Below are 26,568 nucleotides of genomic sequence, written 5' to 3'. Positions count from 1 at the left end.
TTCCCTTTGCCTCTTGCTGGGTGTAGGGGAATTACAGAAGTGTAAGATTTTCAGCCACCCGAGGAAGTTCACATTCACAAAGATTAGGAAATAAATCAACCATGCTCTATATTAGAGTAGGACAACATGAAAGAAATGAATGCATAAAATTCTAGTGGAAGCAATGCCAGAAACCATAGTGTGCTGAGGATAAATATTCATAATGTACTGCATATATTAATGATCTCCATTGTGCATTGAGAGGGTTCACACTATTCACATAAATATGAGGCTAGAGAATGTCATGTCTATGTAGTTTTCAGAGCAAAAATGTATCTGCCAGTCTGATCTTGGTAAATGTTACCCTTTTTTTTGTCAAGGACAGGTATGATTTTGAAATTAACTGTAATACAAAGATGAGAAGGACTGCCAGCTATACAGAAACACTATTAATGAATGTTCATATGATCTGCAAGCAATTGGTGGTAGAATTTTTTGCCTCTTGTGACTGAATACATCTTCTCCACTGCCTCTCTAATAAAAATATTTGGATAACCTTAGAATTTCCAAGCACCCTGGAAGCACCCTGTCAACCTACTCCACAAGGTATATGCACAGAAGTCTTTTCAACATTAGAGGACATAAGGATTGTTAGGGTAAATGGTATAAATCTAGGGAACAAAGACTGGGAGCACAAGAACAGGACATACTGAAACAAAACATGCCAGTTGTTTGGATTCAGCGCAGTTCCTTAAAAGCAGAAGGGAACAGCCTCATGAGAGTGCTTCTGAAAACTGCCACACAATGTACAGGGACATTTTTATGTTCTGCCATTTCAAATCAGTCACAGGGCACTCAGTTTAAACTAGTCCTGCAACTGGCTTTTTGCATCTGCAACTTCTTCTTGTACTAAAGCTTGTTGGCATCTAATGTTTGTTAAACAGCTGCACAAATCCTTCTATACTGCCTATTAACCACAAGCTTTCCATCAATTCCTAAGTATTCAAAATACTGCCTACTTCAGCACTAATGGTTTCACTGTTGGGACATCTGGAATAGCTACTAGGAAAGAGTGTTTGGGATTTTAAATTTATGTAAAACAGAGGGCAGTAAGACACTATATGTAGTAAATACTACTTTAAAAAGCAACATTCAGTCATACATATCACATTGTTATCTGTAGTATGGTTATTTCCTATGCTTAGACTAGGCAGATGTCTTTAATCATTCAAAAAATGTTTCAAGCCATCAGATTAAAATGCCACTTTGGCATTTTAATCCAAAATCTGAAAATATCTTCTAAAGCCCTTATGGAAGACTTGGAACACAACCCAGATTATGCTACTTACAAGAGGTCACTGGGGTTCCAGTTGCATAATTCTTGTTGAGATCAACTAGAATTTACACAAATAACCTTACTGAGGTCAATGGGACCCTCCCTATGAATAAGCATTACAGAAAAGAATCTTATATATGTGAACAGATATCTATTAATTGTTCCAATTGATTGAAAATAAATATTTGGCATCACTGGATCTCTAGGGTATACAAAAATAGGCAAAAACTGCTGTTAAAATCTTCAGTTAAAACAGTGAAGAAACTTAGTCAAACAGCTTAAAACCCAAATCTTATTCACAGCAATGTTTCAAATCTACAATTGAACACTCCCCCAACTTAATCTTTTCATAGAGGAAATACGAACAGATTAACTCTTAATTAAAATAATCAATAACTGAGTGTATGACTGTAAAAGTCATACATAGTATTTTCATAAAGAACTAATTTGACAATGGAAACTTCAACAGAACAACGGAATACTACTAAAAATCATGTCATGAAAAATTAGGATGATTATACAGCATAATATATCAGGGATTTAAGATGTGTGCATTTACATAGACATATAAGAAACTGTAATTTCACCTCACAAGTACGTAAAGGGAAGACAGACTCATCATTCATGATGATATTCATCATCTATGTCATCAGATCATCATATCATGATCTCCAGCAAAAGACAGGAACCAGGAGATCATGCTGCAATTATGAGGCAGAGCCAAAAAGAAGCTCTGAAGTTCTTGAGATCACTTATCTTCTCAGCATCCCCACAAGAAAAGTTACATATGACTGAGCCAAAATATGTAAATTAATCTGTATATCATTAAAATAACAGGAAATTTTAGGGAGTTGAGAAATCTAGTAAACCTTCTGGCTCTGAACTGAGAAGATTTCTTGCATGCTTGACAAAAGAAGGGATGGACAAAACAATGACAGACATTCAGGGTGCATCCAGAGAGCTAATGAAACTGAGATTTTAAAGAATTTAATTCAGTGTGTTTGGCAAATAATAGCTGATTTCATCAAGCCAAATTCTTAAAAAAAAAAAAGTTATTATTTTTACAATGCAGACAGAAGGAATGCAGCAATTCTAGGTACTGATTCCCAACATGAAGCTTTTTGGCTTTGTAGAGTAGAACTTGTATTCTGCCTGGCTCCAGAATACTTTCATGTGTATAATCATCTCTCTGGGAAAGAGTGGCTCAAATTGTGATTTAAAACAGCATTGCTTTTGAAAACTGATTTACAACATTTAAAAAACATGGAATACTGATAATCTCAAACACATACAACTGGCTACTACTAATCTATATTTTCCCCTGTGCATGCAATCTCATATATGAATTCATATCTTCTTGTATTTTTCACCATGAAAAATATGAGAAAAACAAGGCTGAATGCATTCCAGAAAACTTTTAATACTGGTTCCATCCAGCATGCTTCAGATTAGGTTTGTTATTGATATAGCACAAGAAATGCTAGCAGAAGACAGGCAGATTAAATGCCAAACAAGTACTTAATCAATTAGATTAATGAAAAACTAGCTAGACTATGTGGCTGTCTTGGTGTGTGGAGTAACACTTGAGAGATAGAGAGATAAATGTCATCAGTCTTGATGTGAATTGAAGGTCTGAAGAGAGCCTTCTGCTGCAGCTTTCTGCTGGTCCTTGGAAATGCTTCTCTTCCATCAAATAGCAAAATGTCAGGCCTGAAGAAAACAGTTGGTATCCAATTCATACAGACAGGTATGGGTCTCAAAATCAGTCATCTATCATTTTAATGAAAGATATGTGGGGAGTGGTGTGAGATTACTAATGACACCAGAGTACTGGCCTTGCTTCAACAGTCAAGACACAGATAAGGAGACTCAGAGATAAGTGAATAAATTCATTGTGTTAATACATAGCAGAGTTTAGTAATCAACAATCAGATTACACCCATACATTTGCATAAATGGGTAAAAATACCTCTATTTTTAATTATTAAAAGCTTTCAAAAGATTTCAAAATGTCCAAACTAATGCTGAAAATTATATTCCAATGCCCATTTTTCTACCTAGCCCTCTTATTCTAAACTCAGTATGAGGAGGTGGAGTTCAGCCCTTGTCTAAAGCAATACTAGTGATGCAGAACTTAAAATAAAAAACACATGCTCAATTTTCTTTGTTTCACATCTGTCCCCAGAATGCTGAAACTGGTTTTCTCTTTCTTCCATATCACTCTACATATTTTAGGTCAATACCTAAAACTCAGAAATGTACTAGATGAATTAATTTTTTCTTCCGAGTTAATTTTATTTGATGCACATTTCTACAGCTATAAGGCTGTTAAAAGAAATACTTTCATAAACATCTGCTATAGATATTTTACTCCTCCAGGATATCAGGACTAAAACAAGTGTTCAAATCATTTGAGAAATTCAAATAATAGAACAAATGCTTTGCAACCTCAGTTTCAGAGTGATATCTAAAACAATAGGACACTTAGGAATAAAATAATTTTTAAAATATCAAGTGATTATTTCTGAAGATGCTGTTCAGAATTCTTCATCAGTTTACAAATTCTTATAAGAAACTTGGAGAAGAAAATTTATCTCCATTGGTTTCATACTAACAAATACAAAATTCTCTGTTGAAATAGATACAGTTATTTCTCCTGTATCTGCAGCATGGTACAAAGAAGCAGCATCTCTCAAGACTGTAATAATGTAAAATAATTGATTAATATTGAGTAATTTGAATGCTTCTATTTTCACATATACTTTTAAGAGGTTCAACCTTTCTCTGAGTAGGACTGTTTACAAAATGTCACCCAGTGAGTCATAGCACACTTCTGCTTGCTCCTAAAGTTTCAACAGATAAGCACTGAAATTATGTGCAAATAGGAGCACAAACATAGCAAGTTACATTAACTCAGACCACACAAGCTCCTCTGGGCTGTGTATTTCCATACTTTGTGACATAATACAGTTGTACATGTTGGCTATACACAGATACACCCACATGCACAGTATTTGTTCTTTACTACCTCTTCAGAAGTGATGATTTCCTGATCTTACCTCATTCTCCTTCACATACATAAACCCAGATGCAGAGGGAGAGTTGCACCTTTCTATGTGTATTTGTTTTTTGAGAGTTTCTTTGGCAGCTTTAAACACTGCTGGCAGGACTAATTTACAGTCTGAGAGCATCCTTTGAGGACAGAGCTTGACATACAATCTATAAGCTGCATGTACAAAAGTATTTTAACTCCTCTACAAACTCCTGTAGAGCTTGCAGATATAAAACAATTCTAAAAATGTAAATACTATCCTGCATAGTATACTGAAAGTTAATTTTCTGTGTGAGAGAAATTGTGAACTTTGCAAATACTGTGATATAAAGCACTAAAAGGACTGACTAAAACGTATTTAAAATATTTATTTAAAAGTATTTAGCATTAGCTAGAACAGTTTCAAGGTTTTAAACTGAGATCTGAGTCAGAAAATAAATATTTTTAAACATACAGCTGAAGCCTTTATTTCTAATTTTAACTCATGGCATCTTCATTTTGGGAACTCACCTGATGCAGAATTTTACACCACCTCACATGCTGATTTGTCCTCTAGTTTTAGGCATGTATTTTAACAAAACCCACTATCTCCATGACTCAGTTGTGATGCCAAATACACCCCTTCATTCGAATTGATTGCAAAGTTGAACATCACAGAAAACATCAGCTAAATTTTGCAGATAAGAGATCCATAAAGGGATACAGCTTGAAAAGATGGCTACACACCTTAATGATCTCTATGATCAACTGAAATTTTTCCCATTTTATTTAGAGCAACCCGGTCACCAAATTTCTGATAGTGCTTCCCACATACAAAACCAAGGAGAAGGCAGAAAACTAAGTGCAGAATTGCCAAATAAGTCACAGATACTTTTCTGATTTTTTTATGCTTGAAATGAAACTAAACAAGATTCTAAATTAAAAAGAAAACGCAAGACGTGTTTTGACTTTTAAAATTTTAAAAAAGCAGCTAGAAGATGAATTATTTTTAGTTCTTCTGATTAGACTTTGAGTATTATTCTTGATCATAAAAAGGTATTTCCCCTAATCTTTGTTAGCTATCATACTTTCTGTTTGAGAGATTTATCTGCCCATATATAATGCATCATATTCTAACAGGCTGAGCAATTATTTTTAAGTGAAAAGATAACAGATGCAAAAGTTGGATTGGCCACACCTACACCCCTACACCTGTTCTGGTGTTTGACAGTACTCTTTGATGCCTGCATTTAAAACTTGCAATATCTTCATATCTACCCCAGCTACCAGAAAAAGCTGTTGCTCAGCTTTCCTTGCTGTTTCTGACATGGATTCTTTACTGTGGCTCTTGCTTGAACTGACTTATCTGACAAAAATCACTGAGTAGCAGACTGGTTCTTCTAAGGGGTAAAGCAACTTGTTTTTCTCAAAATGTTCTAAATTTTATGCAGCGTAAAAGAAGAATTTAAGATGACAGTTTTATGTCTGGTCTTGAGGAGGACAAATCTGATTAATTATTCTGTGCTCCTATTTTTTAATGGAGAGAATTCAAAAGGAGCATTGCAGATTGTTGCCATATAATTTTACAGAGCTTTGTTCTGATCAAAAATTTTACTTGGGATTTGAAGGGGGAGAGAGATATATTACAACTTTAAAACGATCCTGTTTTTAATGCAGATACTTATGTCTACCAGAGTAAAGACCTGGTTGAATGTGATGCTCTGAAATAACCTCAGTCTGAAAAAGCAGATGTGTTACTACTGTTGACAACAGGTCTGTCAATGGACTTTTTATGTTACAAGATAGTGCTGCATTTATTTCAGAGTAGCCTCAATGATTCCAGCAGAACTAGATGAACACAAATATGCCATGATGAGATTTTCACTCAGACAAAGCTTTGAGGCAGACATGCCTAGACCTGCAGCAATCTGTGCATCCATTTCAAACACAGATATTTTAGGAGATATACTAGAATAATTATTAAATAGAAAAATCCTAATGTGGCTAGCTAAGTCAGAGTAGAAATACAGTCTATTCAGAGCTCTCCTTTTGCCTAGTATGTATTCACTGCTGCTTTCTTGGGCCCACACTTGTTTTATTTGACTCAGTGAGTTTCTGAATGGTGACAAACCCTCCTCTGGTCCTACACTGTGTGTCTGATACTCCTATTTCTCCTAGGTGAGATCAGTACAGTTAAAGAATTTTCATTTTCATTTCAGTAGGCATAAGGTATAGGGGAAACAGAGGGACCTAGAAATTCAGTGCCCTGTGATGTTTCATGTGGAGGTTGTTGACAAAGAGTTTACAAACCCATTTTCTTTAAAAAGCTCTGCTGCACAGGACACCTAGGAGACGGCAGTGCCCAGCCTTGCAGAAAACACTGACTGACAAAATCTACTTTTTCTGACCCTAGAAAACTGGCAGAGCTGCATTTAAGCTCCCCCCAACCCAATCTAACCTTACTATCCATACTTGATCCTTCCAGCATCCATGGCAGCATAGCCCTCTAATGCAATCCTCTCTAGCAAGAGCCACTTGAGCAGATGCTTCACCTATGGTACACTAATCTATGGTGCGCTTGCACTCCTTAAAGTGCTTACAGAGGAACAAAGAAGCCTGCCTTCTATCTCAGCTAAGTAATTTTTTTTTCAATAACCTTCCAAAACCTTCAGTTTTTGTTCATTTCTGTTTTGATCCATGTGACAGGTAGTTTTACCCAGAAAACACAAGCTCTAACTTTGGTAATGTAAGTATAACTAAACAGATGGTTATTAAGTGATTCATGAAGATCTAAAATAAAATATGGAAAAATTAAATATACCACATGGCATTCTGCAGCCTGTGAAGAAGGAAGAACTGTAGACTTTTGTCCCAAATCCTTTGAAGACATCTTTGAAGTGTCTGAAGAAATACTAGGTGGATGATCTTGGATTTCAGGCTCTGCTTTATTGTCAGGGGTGGGAACTATTTGAACGGAAAGAGAGGCTGTGTGTATCTCAGGCATGGGGTTACAGGCAGGTGACATAGGCCTTTGTGAAAATACTGGCTCTTCACCAGGCTTGAGCTGTAGCTGTGAATTACAAGGAATGCTATTTGCTGGGTCACGTGTCCGGGTTAATTTCAGGGTGGATATTTTACGCTTTTGAGACTGCTGCCTTTGGCCTTGATGGAGAGTAGTGCTAATGCCAGCTACTGTGCCTGTGTCTGCACTGCAGACTGAGGTCAGTGGTTTAATGATTTTTTGTGCATAGGACACACTTGTGTTAGATATTTGAGAAGTCATTGTCTCCTGAACAGACGTCTCACTAGTGTAATAGGCAGTATCTGTGGGGTGGTGTTTAGCTGGACCAGCAGTTACTGCCTGGAGATTAATTTCGTTCTCGTGATTAGTTACTCTTGCTTTCCGAAAACTTTCTTTTCTAGGAGGTGGCAGAGGTGCCTTATTTGCCAAAAGCATCCACACACAGCAAAATAACATTGAAGAAGAAACAGAAAGAAAGTAAATGTTAGTAGGAGACATAGTTCAGTGTTGTTTTTATATTTAAATAAAGGAACTAGCAAATTAAAGGGCTTAATCTCAACATTGCTAAATTCAATGGACAACCAAATTGGTCAGGTTCCCACCACCATTTCCTGTGCAACTTCTGTTTAAAAAGCCAGATGTTCCATTTGCTCAGACCAAAGTGGGATCAGAAAGGATCAAAAGAGAGCCCACAATCATTCGTTTTCTTTTAAAAAGCAATTACTACACTGAAAAAGAATTATTGCTGTGAAAGCATTCAGGTATGTAAATACTCCATGATCTTAGATAGCAAGCAATTATTCACTGGTAACACACATATATAAAACACAGAGCTTCTTAAACTTTTGAATTAAAATAGTAAACGAAGGAGTATTGAAATTGGTATGTTGATATTTTTTGGACAGGTAAAGATGTTTCCATGTGTGGGGGTGTTTTTTTGTTTATGTTGTGTGGTTTTTTTGCTTGGTTTGTTGTTGTGGTTTGTTTCTGCTTTTAGTGTGCTCTAATTACATTGTTCTAAAAAACAGGCAGAAGCATTTTCTGCCTTACAATTAATAAATTTTAATTCTCAGACATTTTGATGACTGGTGCATTTTTCCAAGTGTAAACTATTAATAAATACTCTTTGAAGTCTGGGAGCACTCCTAGAAAGCTTTTACTTGAGTATGACCTAGTTTTATTTAGCTGTCTGAATATTTATTTATTTATTTATTTATTTATTTAGCTGAGCTCATTGAAAGCAATTTCTGGTAATTAACCTGGGGGCATTCAGCCTGTGTGGAGTGTGCTTTATCTATGCAGTCTGTAGTGACCCATAGGAACAGGTGATTCACACTATCTGCAAGACATCAGGACAATGTTCCATAGAGGTATCCCATCTATACGTGCTAACCCCCCCAGCAATGGCACAGCATTAAACGTGGTGTGTCCAGTTTTACCTGAGTTGGAGATTTTTTATCCTGTAGATTTGGCCGCACGCTCCTAAAACCTTTTGCTGAAAGAGATGAACTGCTAGCGTCTCCATTCAGAGTCTCTCTACTGCCATTATTGTAAGATCGCCAAGCTTTTGTAAATAAAAAAGAATAAAACAATTTTTTTGTGTGATTAGTACATCTACACTGCTTTCAACACAGCAACCAAGCTACTAAGCAAACTTCACCACTGACAATGATGCTGTTTTACCATGGAAGTTATAAGAACATGGCTAAAGCTGCCACTCTACAAAATATTCATCTTTTGAATTTAGAAAATTTGAGCATTGACAACAGTCCTTGTATTGGGCAGTGAGACATCTTCCCACAATTTTCGTACAGACTATGGAGTTTAACCTCGAGAGTCCTTTTGAGATGCTGGTGCTTTGGTCCCTGTATAAACCAGGATTGAGTTTTTTCACTTTCAGATTACATTCTTGAACTTCACGGCAGTGTTGGATTTTGAAAAACAACTCAGCTCATGTAAAGTTAGCTGGTCATGGCAATTTCACAAAATTTCACCGCAGTACCCAGTTAGTTGTTCCAATACTGTATCTTATGGCCAAATCTGAATGACACCTCTATTTCCAACCAACCAACCAACCAACCACGTTTTTTTTTCTATCTTCAGACCTGGAATGCCCTCAAAGCATTGGCCAAACATAGAGGGAGATGTTGAAGACAAAATACTGTAAGAGGCTGGGAAAAGTAACACATTATGTGAGCAGGCTGCTAAGTGAAGGTGGGCAGAACTTGCAATCCTGAGTAAGGCACTAAAAAAGAAATAGCAAGTACCATGGGATGGTGCCACAGTGATAAAGCTAAAGGTGGCAAATCAGCAGTCTGTTTTTTCCCACACAATTCATTTTTCTTACAACATATTCTGTGTTACAGGAAAAAGCTAATTTCAAATGAGACCTGAATTTGAGGCCTTAACCAGTAACAATTAGGATTATACTTTCAGTGGTGCTTTCTTTGAAGAATGAGGAAGTATGGCTTAATGAAATCAAATAGATTGTTGTAATTCATCCACTTACATGGTATTGCACTGATACATAAATAATACAGCGTTTTATTTACCTGAATCTAGAGACTGAGAATCAGACCCTGAAAAAGAAATATCCAATATTAATTTGTGTTAGAAATAAATTAATTTTGCAAAAACCACACAGTACTATTGATAAGAAGCAGTTCTGCCTGTCTAACGAATATTTAGTATGTTTTAATTGTTATGAATATTTTTAGGTAAACAATCTTCATAAATGATTTTTTAAAGTTATTCTGGCTTCTGACAATCATTTTACAACAACACTCAAATTCCTTTCCTTGAGAAGAGTTTTTAAATCAAGTTTCAATAACAAGTTTGCAATAAACAAAAGCCTTTTTTCATGCTTTGTTATCTTGAAAAAAATACAGGGGATGTGAGACCCAAAACACATATAAAGGACAAAATTAATTAACTGATTTATTAATTTACAAATATTCATTTTTTTCCTAAGTATTTCTGATTTTTTTTAATTGAATGGCTACAAAACATAGGCAGAGAGAAATTAAAACCACTTTTTAAAAAGCATTGTAGAAGTAATACATCTGTCAGTGTAATAAAAAATAGTGATACCCTTCTCCTCCTTGCAAAGCAATATGGCAGGAATGCATAACACTATAAAAACGCCATCCAGAAGTTGTATCTCAGTTGTTATTGGTTATACCTGAGGCCAACAGGTTTGGAGAACTCTGAACTCTCTTCACAGCTGTTAATGTGACAGACATTGCAGCACGTTTGCGAGCACACCCACCGCTATCTGGAAGCACAAAACAATACAGACAGCAGCCCCAGACAAAGGGAGCAAGCACATGCAACGTATCACAGTGTGAGAAATGCCAAACATATATTGAAAATAAGCATGCAGTTAGGGAACTGCTGCAGAAATGTGTGAATTTGCAGGTTGGCAGATTAGCAGAATACATCAAATTTCACAGGCCTTAAACAACAATAACCCTCACAGAGAATAAGTGAAGAAAGCTGTATTTAATACTTAATCCACTGGGGAAATATATACACTCTGTTACCTGAAAGACTGCTTAATTAGTAAAAGCAAACAAGTAATCAAGATAAAGGCTTAAGCATGCCAGAATAATATTAATCAATAATCTGCACTGGAAAATAATTTCATTGTATGCATTAGAAAGACACCATTCATAAACTAAGCTCATGTTTGATCAGCTGACAAAGTATTTTTGTTCCGTCCTTTGGATCTCTCATGCTCAAGGAACAAAATTACCGGTGAAGGCATAATTTTTTTCATTTTGATGGAACAAACTGGCTGTCCCTCTTCTCCTTTTATATCTAATATAAGTTAAAAAAACCATGAAATGTATATCTGGAACTGAATAACATTCTGAGGAAATGACTAGAATTCTAAAATAATTCTAAAAAATAAGGTATAGAAAAAAACCTTTCTTCTGGATCTGGCCCAACTCCTTTCTTTATTCTATGTCTCTCTAACTGGAGCTTCCATTACATTTTATAAATACTCTCTTATTATTAGAAGACAGCTTTCCCACAACTTAGCATTTTAGCAACTCTAGCATAGTTGTAAAAGAAAGTTAATAAATATTCTTACCAATTATATTCAACTAGAATATTTTTTTGCTCTTCATTAAAATAATTATTTTAATTTTAATATTTGATACTACTGAAATTTCATTTAGTGCTTCAATGAAGTCAAGAACTACAAGTATGATAAATGCCTTTTTAAATTTCTGTAACCTATGACAGGAAGTTTTAAAAAATTAAGGTCTTAATGAAGACATGCTACCTATTTGCAAAAAGTATTTGCTATAATAGCAGTAATCTGAGCTACAGAGTTATCTTTACCCCAGGTATGCACGAGAAGTGAGCTCCTGGTATTTCTTTGCTCATTCCAATATTCCCCTGCTACTTCAATATTTCCAACACTCCCCTGGCCATAGGCTCTGCAGGATATGCATTAAGTAGTTGTTAACATTGGCAAACGTCAGAGCCACTGCCTTGGATGTAAGTGGTACCAAACACTCATTGCCAATTCCAAGGCTCAAGGCAAAAGGCACAATTATTTCAGCCAGCAGTAGCTGAAAGCAATATATCACCTGCCATAAATTATTGGCATTGTACATGTGAAACAAAGGCAGTGGCTATCAATTCTGCACATATGTTTTAGTTCGCTTACATAAATATGGAATGGCAATGGTAATTAAAATTACATTTTCCGTTCTTGTATTCCTTTTCCCCCACCATCGACATACATCAGAGGTAATTCCAATGAGATCTGATGATTTGTTGATACTCAGGTTCTGTTCTAATCTGAGTATTGGCAGACTTTGAAAGCATACTACATTTAATGTAAGCTAACAGGCAAAATAATTTGTTATACTGTCACAGCTCTTATTCAAACAAAGTGGTAATTTATTTGCAATTTTTCAAGAGCTACCTTCCTGAATTTCATGATAGGGGAAAATGAAGACAACAAGAAACTGACTACAAACATTTAATTAATTTAACTTCAGGAAATTCTGCTTCAATTTAGATTGTCATGTAACTCAACTGAGTCAGAGTTGTATACTTTGTGGACTCATAATCTAGCAAAGTGTTTTCGCTTCATACAAGAGAAATAAACAGATTGTAACTGGCTACATACAATATTCACTCCTATATATATAATTTATATATATTCACAAGTCTGTACTACATTATTTATCAGTATCTGTACAAAATAATGAGATCTAATTAGCATTCAGTTAAGACATAACTTCACATTTATATGATGTTGAGTTATACAGTAGAATAGGAACGTGTGTGGGTAAACACATATTCATGGATTTCATCTCAATTATATTCAGGCCAGGCTTCCATTAAGTGGAATGTGGAGTATCAAGAAACTGTAAGGGAGACTGAATTAATGATCCTCTGCTCATTTCACTTGCAAACATAAGCAATTAATAGTGCACAGCTGTTACATAAAGAACAAATGAGGTTATATGAAACAGTCTATACAAAATGTTTGCATATATAAAAAATATGTGCGCAAATATATATACACACTCACAATTCCTTTGACTGAAAAATTGTTCAGGAAGGAGTCTTGTCTCACTAGGAATTGCTTTAGCATTGAGGCAAAGGAGACTCAAATCAGCTAAGGTCTGAAGGCAGTGTTGGAATATGAAGTTGGGCAGTAACTCACAATTAAAACAGCTACATAAAATGCAATTGCAACTTCTTTTTCTCTCCCTCTCTTAATTGTTTCCACATTTAACCCTTTCCCCTAAATTCATAGCCTGAAGAGCTGCTCCCATTAGACATCATCACCCTAAGTGAGCTCTATCTATATTTGACAAACAGTCTACTGGTTGAGAACTGCCCCAAAGCCAGACGGAGACCATTCAAAACACCACCAATTTCATTTAGGAACAAGGGGTGGGTTTCTTAAAAAGACTCTTTCAGAGAGTCAGTGAAAGCAGTGACATAAACAAAGGGGGCAAAGATGAAAAGATGGTGACTTTGTGTGAAGAGGTGAGAGAGTAGCCAGGGGCAAGAAATTTTTAATAAGCTCTTAAAGCTTATTAAAGAAAAGAAAAATGGCATCTGAGCATCAGGTTTGCTGATTATTATTCTATTCACTGTACTTTTGAACGGCATCATGTTTTCTTTTGTCTGCACAGTGAATTCAAGTTTAGAAGTCTTTAGACCAGGGCTTCTTACTCCTTATTTGCATTCTGACCATTTGAGGCAAATATATAGTGCTGGGTCCAACCATCCAAGACAGACAAAGCTGCTGTCTCTCTATGCCCCCAGGTCTAACCAGGAGGGAGACTGTGTTCCCAGCAGACAGATGTTCCCAGCAGACACATCACATCCATACACGGCTGGACACACAGCTCCAAACCTCACACTAACACGGCACAATGACCTCACCACCCTCCCCTCTCTGGCTGAAGAACCACTAGGGAGGATGGCACACGTGGACAGAGTGGATCCTTCCAGCAACTGGGCTCAAACATGGAGTCTGCCACTCATTCCATGCCTGCCTCTCCTGTGACAGCCCTGGGAGGGCCCTGCACAAGGGAGACCCTTTGTTCCTTGGATCTCCTTAATTTGTGTTCTTGCCTGCCCTTGTGTCCCTGTGCTCTTCCAGGCTTATGGAGAGAGAGAGAGAGAGAGAGAGAGAGAGAGAGAGAGAGAGAGAGATAGATAGATAGATAGATAGATAGATAGACAGACAGACAGACAGATAGATAGATAGATAGATAGATAGATAGATAGATAGATAGATAGATAGGTAGGCAGGCCTTTGATAGCTCCTATGATGGGCTTGGGAGCATCCTGGTAGGGCAGGCTATTACTTGGGCATCCTCTCCTTCCCCTCTTTCTCTGAATTCCTTTTTGGATGTGCTGATGAGTTTTTACCATATAATCTACACTGACAGGTAAACCTATTATTTGGTTATTTCATGCTGCTAAAAAGTAATTTTTTTTGGTAGAATGCCTGGAACTCAAGCCTGCCTAATTTACTTCAGTGATCTAAAAGTGGCTAAACAATCTGTTCAGGAACTGTGCATGGACCCAAGAAATTCTGTTCTTGCCTCCCAGACAAAATGTAAGAGAATAGTCCATGTAATGACTTCCATTAATAATTTTAACAAACAGATAATATTTGCAGTCTTCCAGAACTGCATACTTTTCACTCTTGGCTGTTCTTTATGTGCTTCATCTAATGGAAACAGCTAACTTGTTTAATAACTTTAAAACTAGATGCATTTATCAAGAATGATCTGTGTGAAATTCAGCCAAAATATTTACAGATGGACACTAAGAATCTGTTTTAACTATTAACTTCTATCCATTTATTATTCTTCAATGCAATTACCTCTCCTCTGACATGAGCTATGTGTGCACACATGTATAATGAACAGTAAGGGCATTTATCCTTTATTATACTTTTATTTATTATTTTAATCTGATGTGAGTTTCAGGGGCAGCTCACGTTTTCTTTGAGTTAGTTAATCAAGCAACCAAGTTAATGATGTTCATCAATCTGTAAAATACCTGAAGACTTATTGAAGAAACACCCTAAATACAGCTTAAAATATTATTCTGTTGATGATTACTTAGTCTGGGTTTAAAAACACACACACATTCTGTGAGACTCCTATTTTAAAATTGTGACATTTGAAATCCAAAAGGAAGCATAAGCCAAAGTACCTTTGATACTCCTGAAAAACCTCCTCTATAGCTTACCTCTGTTTCTTTGCTTTTGCAAAATGTTTCATTGCCTTATGCTGCTGAATATTCCTTCCTAACATGTGGTACAGAATTGACATCAAATGCTAAAAAATCCCTCCCATATATGGTAGAGTATTGCAAACCAAAGCTCTTCAAAACATTTTCTCTGTGGACAAAAATATCTTCCGGAGGGTTTGCTGAGACAGACTGCCAAGTCTGCAGCCACAGGGAACACTGGATTACAGGAGCCCAGTCTAAGCAGTAGAATTACTTTTTATTTTTAAAGCTGTATATACAGTTACTGGCATCAAACTAGAGAGCTCATTTATCTGCAGGACTCATTAATGAAATGCATGTCTTAAAAACAAACTAGTGGCAAATCAACAGCATCTGATAACCTTCAATTGCACCATGCACAAATTTCTGTTGTAAAGCAGTGAAATAAAAAAACCACCAACCCCAAATCAAAGCTGTAGCACTCATGTCCAGAAGACAGTGTAATGTAGAAAGAAAAAAGAAAAAAAAAAAGAAAATAGCTAGACCAGAACAGCACACAGAACAGCTTCCACCTGAGTCACTCTCTTTCTTAATGAAGTAATGCTTTAGATAGGTGAAAGGACAGGTGCAGGACATCCACTTTTACACCCTACTCACAGGTTATTAATTTATTTTTGCAGTCAGGTAACAATCTATATCAATAGAACTGATAAGAAATGCCACCTTTTCTGTCAATACCTTCCTTTCACTGCAACTGATAACATGCACGTTAATATCAAGCACATAGAAGATGAAAAAAATGTTTTCACTGTCCAAGTGCAGAGTAGATTAAATTTCAACCTAAATTCATGGTATCTTTAAGTAACTGGAGAGGATTTTGGGTATGTTCAGGTCTTTAAGGTCACTTTCTAAGGCTCTGGTATGATCAGAAGACTCCCAATCCCCAAGATAAGTCATTCAGGCGCAGATTATTTAAATCTTATGTCTTCTCTCTTGAGAATTCATAACTTACATCAAAAATCTTAGTTCAACATTAAACAAAGTCATACTTCCTTCAGGGCTGCAGTAGCACAGACTGGCAATTTACCTCTTTATTCACAGTTTTTGAGGTAGAAGCTATAAAATTACCTCTATCATATGATTTTGACTCATATGACAGCAATGCACAATGTAATTATAGTATGATGATTAGCGAAGTTACGTCTGAAATTACAGTTCTGTGAAACAAGTCGTATTTTAGTACTACCTTAATTATGGAGACTGACATATTTAGGAAAGATCTTACTAAAAATGAGAGCAGACGGGACAAATTTCAAACAGTATTTTTATAAATTAAAAATACACCACCTTGATTAGCATTTGAAAAACAATTAAGAACAACCAAAACTTTGGGGAACGAAAGTATATACTCAAATGAGAAAGTAAATTTCTCCTGCTTATTCTGTTTACAAGTGTAGTGGTTTCAAGTAGGCCAATATATTTTAACTTTGTATTAGAAGATATGCTCAAAAAATGGATCCTACTGAGTTCCAGTTGTCTGAGACAACAGGAAGCCATGCAGCTGGATTAATACAGTGATCTAGATAATGGCACCTACACCATGGAAAAACGAATCCCTTTGATTTAGAGCATGCTGCTGAAATTCAGACTTCAAAGATAGTTCTGGTCCTCAGGTGCCACATATCATGTCATGGTGAAGCACTGCGGTCAGTGATAAAGCCACTGGTTTGGAAAGGATGGATAGATCTATCCTTGCACCACAGTTAATCTGCAAACCAGACAGTTCACCTGTGGAGTCTAAAAGAGCTGACTGCAACTAAAAATTTACACCTGAGTGAGGCCAGGATTTCAGCAGTCTGCTCCAAGAGGCCTATTCCCTCTTCAGCACACAGAGCAGCACTATCTTATCAGCTTCAGAAGTTCAGGAGCAAATATTAGTACTCTGTCATAGATCATGAAGATAACTTTTTATAGAGCACTTAATTTGGTCAATACATCTGTTACAGCAACTTGAGAGAAAATACAAAGCACCGTAAATACAACATATCCTCAAAGTTATCCTCAGCTGATATGCAAGTGCAGCTTTTAATACAGGGCAGTGTTCATATGCCCCTTAATTTAGTGACAGTACAGAACAGAAAGAAAGGATTTTTAAAGCATGTTCATTTTCTTAGGAAAATGTGATGCTTTAATAACCCCTTTCTGTCACTGTTATATCTCATACTACGTATTTCCACATAAAACATACACACGCACAAAACTGATACTATTAAATTAAGCACAGAAGGCTAAACATGCACTTTTATTTTGTGTATCCATATATATGTCCATACATAGAAAACCATGTATGTAAATTTTATATATGGGATACAAATGCACATAAGCAGGCATACTATTAAAATATCTTGAGTTCGGCAACAATTAAAGTACAATTTGTTTATGAAAATTTGAGTAAATTTGGGATCTTCTCTGCTCACAAAACAACACAAATCTCACAGATGCAGCATACCTGTGTTCATTTTGACACTGGAGGATTTGCTATAAAAGTCTTCAGATTTCCTGCGGAAAATAAAATGATCTATTAATTTGCACGGGACAAGAATGTGTGGTACAAAATGGCAGCAGGGCTTTTTGAAGGGGTGGAGAATCACTGTGATACAAATGGCAGGCCTATTTTAACACTGCTTTAATTAAATTGGTATTGCTTGTCCTTCCAAAGTTAAAGATGAGCTGTCACTTCCATTATAAGTCACCCTATCTTCAAGTGTTTAGTAGCTTTCTTGTAAATATTTGTTCTAGGATAAAAAACTAGTGATTAACTTCTGGTCATGAAACTATAAACTAAAAATATTTTCCATACAGGAATGTGGAAATATTTTTAAAGCTGCTTATAAAGTTTATTCATGCCTTTGCGCAAACTAAAAGATGTAAAGAGTAGGTCTCTCCAAATATTTTCTAAGCAGCTGAAGTTACCAAGTCTTTTTCAACGATTTATAAGCAGATGTGGTTGTTTTCATCCAGTGATTTAATATGTCTCCCCAGACAACACTGACATTCTTAATGTTGCTTGATGTATTTCTATGCACAGAATCAGGACATGTGTCTTGGCACGCACGGGAATCCTTATCAAAACTCCTAATGGAATCACTAGGTACCGAATCAGGTCACTATACACCAACGTAATTTTTAAAGATAATAATTTGCAACAAAATAATGTACAGTGCACACGGAGGTTGAATCTATTTAGATATCCCAACTCTATACAGTACTTGCAAACAAATAGTAAAACACCACAAGTCAAACTACAACTGCAGAAAACTCATAACGTGCTATATTAACAGCCAACTTTAACTTACTGATGTCATGGGACAAAACAGACACTAGTTTTCACCTATGGACAGTTTATGTCACAGCTTTATCTCAGGATAAAGTGGCATCTGCATACTAGCCAGTCTTAGCTGTATTGTTACATATACACTGTTCAATATAATCTACTTTAGCAAACAGGCAGACACACCAGAGGACAAGATACCGAGGGCTAAAAAATTAAAAAAAAAATTAAAAAATAAAAAAATCATTCTCTCACTGCATTATTCCCACATCAGGTCCAAGAAAAAGGGAAAAACAGATTTTGTAATGTAATACAGCTTCAAAAAATAAGAAGATAAACTGTCTGGCTATGTTGGAATATGTTGGAAGGTATGCATGAAGGACCATTTTTATGCTGGGAGACTAAAGTTACTAATTAATACAAGTAAATGAAATATCAAAACAGAATTCCAGTTTCAGTTCAACTCAACAGGAACCCTGAATTAATGGTATATCTGAGGTAACATGTATATTGCTGTATTCTCTTGTATTCATAACAAGGTCAGGCATTCCACTGCTCGAAAAATTGCTGTTTTTCAGAAACTATCTGATCTTTGCTGCTATTATTCACTCATTCTTGTGACAAAATAAAGATGTATGTTAAATTTCTTGAGAACTATGGAAATAAATAATTGGCAGTGAATGGGGTTTTATAATATTTTTTTATGTTGCAACTATCAGCAAACTACCACTACAAATTTTTAAATGGTCTTATAATATTAAGGCAATCTTTCTTTCTTTATTTTTTTTTTTAAATAGATGGTCTCTGACTGAAATTTTGCATTTCTTTAACTGCTACAGAATGTTCTTACGGCCTCGAATTCCCAGGGCATTTTGAGACTGCTAGAGGAGACACCATTTCCAAGCCTTCTTTTAGCTTGGAACTGAATCACTGACCGTACCACATATAAGATACAAAATGAAACATGATATTTATTTTCAGACCCAACAAGTACAGGACTCTTGGAACATTGCAGAGCCAAAATGATTTCTAGCAGGTGGCTTTGATATATTTACCCAAAGCATGCTTAACTCTGACTCAAGTTTTAACAGACAAAACTCAGTCTCAGGACTACAGCTTTGTACTCCTAATAACTTCTACCTGAACAGTTTAGGTTACATTGCTGACACTCACTAAGGGACCTCATACAAATCACTGATGTTTCCACATTAATCGAATTTTGCTGAAAAACAACTTAGTCTTGCATACCTAAAAGATATGCATGTAAATAAGGCAATCCAAATCTCACGCATACAAACAGCAGGCCTTGTACTTACTACTAAAATTATTTTGAATTCTCTGCTTCTAAGGAGCTAAAGCACCATTCAAATGCTTAATGATACTGGGGTGGAAGCCAAATGAATGCAATGAAATTAAATGCCATATGCCTGAAATTATTTTATTCAACATTGTTTCAATCAGTCTTTAAGATCCTTGCTTCAAGAAGAAGCAGTGGGGGGAGGAATAGAGAGCAAAGGGCTGTTTTGTTTTGTGCTTCTGTTCCTTCTTAATTTCCTCCTGAAAATCGTTCTTTGGGAGTGGGTTTGCCCCTGACAGAGGCGAGATGAATGTTGCACTGGCAGTATCAGACACTTCAGTGCCAAAACGTGCACTCAGAGTTGAGCTGAGATACTCAGCTCTCAGCCAGCTGCTGCTGTGGCAGAACAAAGCACCACTGCAGCACAGGAGCTCTCAAAATCAGTCACCTACATCGGGCAAGGCTTCTGCTCAGCTCACACCTCATCTTTGATGCTGAGGTACAAGAACACTAAGTTTAAGCACAGCAGCAGGCCTAACTTTTGCATAGGGAAATCCTGGATTAATCTTCATGGCATTAGTTAGCTTCATCTGGAACAGCCAATGCAGCGGAAAATGAATGACTCTGCTAGTGCACAAAAATGGCTCTGTTGGGTTGCATAGAACTGCAGTTAACATTGCTACATCTAGTTTCACTAAATACACGTCCTTGATAATATTACAATGATTAACAGCTCAGAAATTCTTTGCATTGCAAGAGGTTACTGAAAAGACTTGGAATCTCATTGACATCTGCTCTATTTTCTCCAAGAGACCCTGATATCTACTCCTAATTACTTCTGTTCCCTGTAAGTTCTGAAGTGTGGGGTGCTGAAGGAAAACATTCTGTCACCCCTTCTGTTCCACATTCATATGGAGCTATAAAAAGGGTTAGTGAGAAGTCAAGGAAGGTTTCCCCACCCTCAGTTTATTCATGAATCAGGATGCATGACTTTACTGTTAGGGGATTAATTCCATTCTTTACCGGATCTTCAAGCACCTACAGACATTAAGGCAGAAGAACCATTTAGACACAGTCCTGTGCATTGTGCTCTCAGATGACCTTGCCTGAGCAGGAAGGTTGGACTCATTGGGTCACAAAGGTGACCCAATGTGGTCCCTTTCAACCTCACCAATTCTGTGATTCTAAGTTACCTGTTATTTATTCTTTGCCATATCACAAAATATATTATGAAAGGCAGATTTAAAATGTAATTTTCTGATACAGTGTTTATATTCATTTTAAATCTAATTCTAGTAAGTGCTCTTCATAGTTACCATCCTTTGTATTGAATTCTACTCCAAGGCCTTTGGTGAGAGGAGCAACTGATTCAGAGCACAAAATGCAGATGGATCAACAGCAGGATAGATATGTGTGTCTGGCTGGAAAATTACAGATTTTCATTTTCTTAGGTAGAGAGAAGTTCCCAGATAATTGGAGAGGACAGGAGCTTTCCTGAGAAGGAGCGTCAGACTTTCATTAATGCTGTTTGCCAGTTTCACAGTTTGAGCTTGAGAGACTAATCTACTCGAGAAAATATCTGCAAAGTTAAGAAACTAAATCAGTGGTGAGTTTACTACAAGGATTGGTTATTCAGTCAGTTTAAACATTGCAGGTGATCTAGAAACAGGCATTGATTACCAGGCACGATCCTATTTTGCATGTGGCAGTATACTCTTTTAACACGCATCATTAAGATTCTGTAGAGCATTCCTGCTCTGGAACAAGTCAATATACTTCATATGCTAACCCATACATTCAGTGATGGGGAGTAAAAAAGTGTATGAAGCATTAGTTCTGAAAGTACAGTGAAGCTGACTATTTTATTTCTCTCCCTATTTAAAAGAAATTCTTTCAGATGTTTATTGTTAGCAGGAAAACTATGGCAATGAGAATGCAATGAAAACTTGATAAACTCCACATGTTTAGATTGTGGCAAGAACACTTGCACAAAGAAACAACTGTCCTGAAACTTCCTTGCTAGAAGTCTCTCTGCTGAGCCTATAAGCAGGTAGAAAGCTTATATGCAAATATATTGTTTGTATGAAAGAATGTTTGTTGGATCACAGGCAGATGATGCTAATTTTATATTGATATGTTGATAAAATTTATATTTATTTTAGATTTTATAATGAAAATGGTTTACCCATGTTTCAGTTTTATTAATATGCAACAAGAAGTCCCCAAAATGGCAGGGGATCTTTACTAAGATCCAACATAGCAAGGCATATGCTGAGCATATGCTTTAGTATATGCTTTAAGAAAGCCCCACAGAATTATTTCTATACTTTTGTTAAACACAAGCATAAATACTGCTTGCCCCAGACCACACTGGCTCACCCTGTAAGGATCTGAATATCCAGAAGCTAGAACTCGAGTTCAAATGTAAATGTTTTCAGATAGATAGTCAAAGAGTAAAACATAGGCAGACAATTGACATCATAGTTTCTGTAATTTTAACTTTTAAGTTTTTCTTAAAAGAAGAGATACTCACTCTAAGTGCAGTGCCATTGTACATATTACTCATGCACATTATCTAGGAATGTACTGATCAGGTCATTAAACAATTGGGATGGTGAATAATTTGTACATGGTCATAAGCTTCTACTGGAACACAATAGATAAGTCAGCAGTAAGTGCGTGACCAGGGAAATATCTACACACAAAAGTTCTGTTTCCTGGATCATCTGCAGTACTACAAACAATCTTAGGCTGATATCTAACTTACAGCAGATCAGATATTTGAGCCTGTTTCCTCAGCAAATACAATACAACATTGTTACTCAGTGTACTGCTAAGACTTCGTGCTGGAAAATTGCAAGTGGTTCAAGTTCCCATGTACAAATGTTCAGAGTATCAGATACAGGAAAATCCACCACAGGAGACTATGGCTGATCATTCTCTATAAGCACATCAAGGGACCGGATGCAAGAGGAGGAAATAAAAGCACTGTTAACCATTTCATGTATCTTAAATGTGAGTTTAAAATCTCTAAGGCAATTTCTATTCATGAGAATCATTAAGGTCTGGAGCACTTGTCAGGAGTGCTGTGGTCAGACTTATGACTCTGAAATTGACAAACATATGTGAAAAATGCGACTGTCTGAATGCAGGGGAATAAATCTGATGACACAAACTTCTTTCCAGACACTTTTCCTAATGTAATTTCTCTGAGAATGCTATAAATGCAAGATTAAGAGAAATTGGTATCATCCTTTCCCATATTTCCTCATGAAACAGAAAATTTACTAATTGTCTGATGGAAAAGATTACATGTTTCTAAACTGCAGGTTTCTAATAGTAATCTTTGTTCTTGCACATAGCATCTGTAGAAAAAGTTCAAACACTTGCATTTAAATTGGTATCAACATAAGTCTCTCTCTAGAGAAAACACATGAAGCTTAAAATTTTGCCTGTTTGTAGCATGATCTTTACTAGATATTTATTTTGACTTGGTATGTAGTGAAAAACAAACAAAATATCTGAACTTAGTTCTAAATAGGTACTTGCTGTCATGGCAAAATACTTCTGATACTTCAGTAGCAGAACATTTTCCTAAAATGATACTGCAAGTATAAGAGGATACCAAGAAAGTTAGTTATTCAAGCCGATGACATTCTGTACATTTTACCAGTTATTTTTACAGCTGCAAAAGGAGGGAGGAGGACAAACTGCTGCTCTTACATTCTGCATCTCCTCCTCTACCACTAGAGAAATTTTTATTAATAATTCCAGTCATGCTTGTGGTGTTTGTGATGTTTTTTCATTATTTTTACTACTTCAATGTAAGTAAAAAAGGAGAAAAGTTCCATTAACTGAATAAAGGTTAAAAGAAAAATTCCATTAACTTGCTGACTCCAATTCACATTTCTTACCCTTTTATCCAGGCCCCCACCTACTTTTTTTAATACTACCAAATTTCAAATTTCTAGTATTTTGTAGTGGTTATTTTTGTTCCCTGCTTGTCTTCCACATTTGCTGTTATTTTAAAGGAACTGTATTTGTTCAAATGGACTTATTCCATAGGCTGGAAATTATTTAAGATTACTGTAGGGAGCATGTCACTGAAGTGCAGTGGATTGGTGTGCACAGATTTAATTACAAAAAACTCCACTGTAAGACAGAGTGCCTTAAAGGCATTCTGCATGTTCTTAGTACCTCTGAAAGTTTTCATTTTATCATGACCAAGGATTTGTCTTTTAGGAAATCCAATTTTTACACAATGGTATTGTCCAGAATTCACCTCACAAATCTTTTAGACGTTTTTAAAATTTTATTTTAAAGTTTTATTTCCAAGAAGATCCAAATATTCCCAGAATATTCAACTATTTCTCCGTCTTTCTCAGGACAAATACCATTAGAACTATGTTTCTGTTAAAAATACATCACTGAAGGGTTAAATCTGGATTCTTTAGATTGCAGTAGCTACCAAAGTTATCAGGAACATTAGACAGTTTTAGTTTCATTTCCAGAACTTTGCAAATTACTGATTGTTTCAATACTTCAAGTATTGTCTAGTTTTCTGTTTCTATACAATATGAGAAACAATTCATTCTTGCACTTTTCTATTAGGTATGTAATATGTATCATTTTCAGACTAAACATGCATAAATTTCCATCTAAATTAGAACTCTTTCAAATAGGGATTCCACCCCCATACACTCCCTATAGAATCAGTGGGAATAGTGTTAATTCACGAAAGAAAAGTCCGTTTCTGTTTGCCTCTGTTGGTTTTACCTTACATATAAAGATATGCTTCCCTGAACTACTGGGTAATGTCACATATAGCTATCAGAGTTGGACCAATGAGTGAGGTGATATAAGATTCCTTAATATATTTTTTTAAGTATGCTGAAGCAGTAGCATTTTGCTTTAATCTTTTTGTAGCACATGCATAAAACCAGAAAGAATAACTATAACTTAAAAGTTACAATACTATACTATATACGACTATACTACCTAAGAAGATACTGAGTGAAAGATTTTAATCCTTATTATTTTCTAAGATACCAGTTTGAAGGGACTGTATAGGAAAACTTTCAGTACCTCTACTGAGTACTTAAAACCTGTGACCAATTTTGGCTAAGTTTGAAAGAGATCAAGGTCATGGAAACATTGAAGGCTTACAAGTTCCATAAGGAATTTTCACAGAGAATACAGACCTTACCAGAGCCAAGTGGCAGTATACTCTAGCACTGTTAGATGAAAGTGAATTCACACAGGAAGACTTAGGAGCTGTATATTGATGAATGCATGGACCTTATAAACTCAGACACAAAACTCTCTCCCACACCCAAAGTTTAATTTGTCTTGTTAGGCAGGAGGAAGACAACAAAAACAACCAAAATATTTCTGCTGTCTAAAAAGGTGAAGAGTTGAACCATTGTTTTCCATTACATTCATTCCAAGCTCTGCATGGATTGATGACTAATACAGTTGGAACTCACTGAACTGCCTTGGTGTGATTCAGTTCCAAGGGGTGTTTTAGCATTTGCAAGTAACAAGTAACTTTCTCCAGCAAAAGTGTCAAAGCCTGACATCCACACAGGGGCTTGACTTCAGATCAGCTTTACTCTGGCCCTGCAGACCAGAATACTGACACACCTACTTCAGTGACCTCCTGGCACAGGAACCATGTGAGGCTCCTTCTTTGAGCCACATCTTCCAATTTAGGTTTGTTGGTACATCTGCAAGATCTACTCTGTGAACCCAAAATTACAAGAACTAAAGAGCAATAAAATGTGAGAAAGATGGTAAGATTTTAGTTTAGATTAAGGAGTTGTGAAGCAAAACTTGGAGTAGATTTATTCACTGTTGATCTGAACAGACAAATGGCTTCTTCAGTTCAGCTGCACAAGAAATAATTCTGGCCTTTCAATCTCCATGCTGACTTATATCATAATGCCTCAATATCTAAATGACTCATCAGTGACAGCAAGTCAAATGCTATAAACTTGTATCTTCTATGCCTGCTACAAAGCCTGCCTTATATCATGCAGTGGTATCTTACTAGCTCCTAGCACATTTTGCCATTTCTCAAGAATCACAGCATTGCTTTTCATAGCTGTAATCCCATTAAAAACTTAACTGTTTACAGGAAAGAAGATACTTAACAGCAGCAATACTATGTGCTCTCAAAACAAAGGAAACATGTACAACACATGAAAACCAGAATAATCAGCCTTGCAAGATTGAATTTGAATGTTTTGCTGATACTGTACTTCGCCATTTCCCATGGGGCACAATCAGCAGTTTTCATTTCACAGAGCTTCACTCCTCTAGATAACAGACATTAAAATAATGCCACTACTATTGTTTACAACACATATGCACTGTACTGTCAGCTGATTTCAGACCTCATGAAATCCAATATGCCTTAATGCTACATAGAACAACAACAAAAAAGCTACAATTCTTCCTAATATAAATAGCCGAAGAAAGAACTACCAACCCATTAACTCATGTAAATAAGGAGAGTTAATACTAACTACCTGTACCTGGTATCTGATTTTCAAAAGTTCTAGACATTTGGTAATTTTCAGATTGTATGCTTATCCTTCTCTTTCCCTTTCAATACCTTATTCTTCACCAGCACATTTAAGATTTTTGCTAATGAGCACATCCTTTACTGATTCTAGAGCAAATCAGAAACTGTCTAAAGCTAAAACTCACAGAGATTAAGCAGAATGGCACTGGAACAATTGTGAGATGGCACACAAAAAAGGTTCAATCTGCACAGCAATACAGAAAGAAAACAAAATGTTTGTTCCAGGCTTGCAATAAACATGGGACAAGATTTACCCAA

General features: G+C 36.1%; 1 protein-coding gene across 17 annotated transcripts in view; it reads right to left on the bottom strand.

Annotated features, from left to right (window-relative positions):
* The window catches only part of SORBS2 (sorbin and SH3 domain containing 2), a 148,575-nt gene that overhangs the window by 62,366 nt on the left and 59,641 nt on the right, over positions 1 to 26,568 (bottom strand). For 7 of the 17 annotated variants that reach the window (XM_088163502.1, XM_088163507.1, XM_088163503.1 and 4 more), the window contains exons 3-7: positions 17,606 to 17,655; positions 10,550 to 10,642; positions 9,921 to 9,947; positions 8,808 to 8,932; positions 7,168 to 7,785 (exon numbers count right to left, since the gene is read on the bottom strand). In XM_088163502.1, coding sequence (XP_088019628.1) covers positions 7,168 to 7,785; positions 8,808 to 8,932; positions 9,921 to 9,947; positions 10,550 to 10,642; positions 17,606 to 17,615 — 873 coding nt within the window. In that variant the 5' untranslated portion in view covers positions 17,616 to 17,655. The remainder of the gene's footprint in view (positions 1 to 7,167; positions 7,786 to 8,807; positions 8,933 to 9,920; positions 9,948 to 10,549; positions 10,643 to 17,605; positions 17,656 to 26,568) is intronic. The other 10 variants (XM_088163511.1, XM_014889674.2, XM_088163512.1 and 7 more) reach the window with 4 other exon arrangements.

This window comes from Sturnus vulgaris, chromosome 4, assembly GCF_052056855.1.
Source record: "Sturnus vulgaris isolate bStuVul1 chromosome 4, bStuVul1.hap1, whole genome shotgun sequence".
Classification (NCBI taxonomy): domain Eukaryota; kingdom Metazoa; phylum Chordata; class Aves; order Passeriformes; family Sturnidae; genus Sturnus; species Sturnus vulgaris.
Note: the sequence above shows the minus strand (reverse complement) of the source record. Positions and strands in the feature narration are given on the sequence as shown.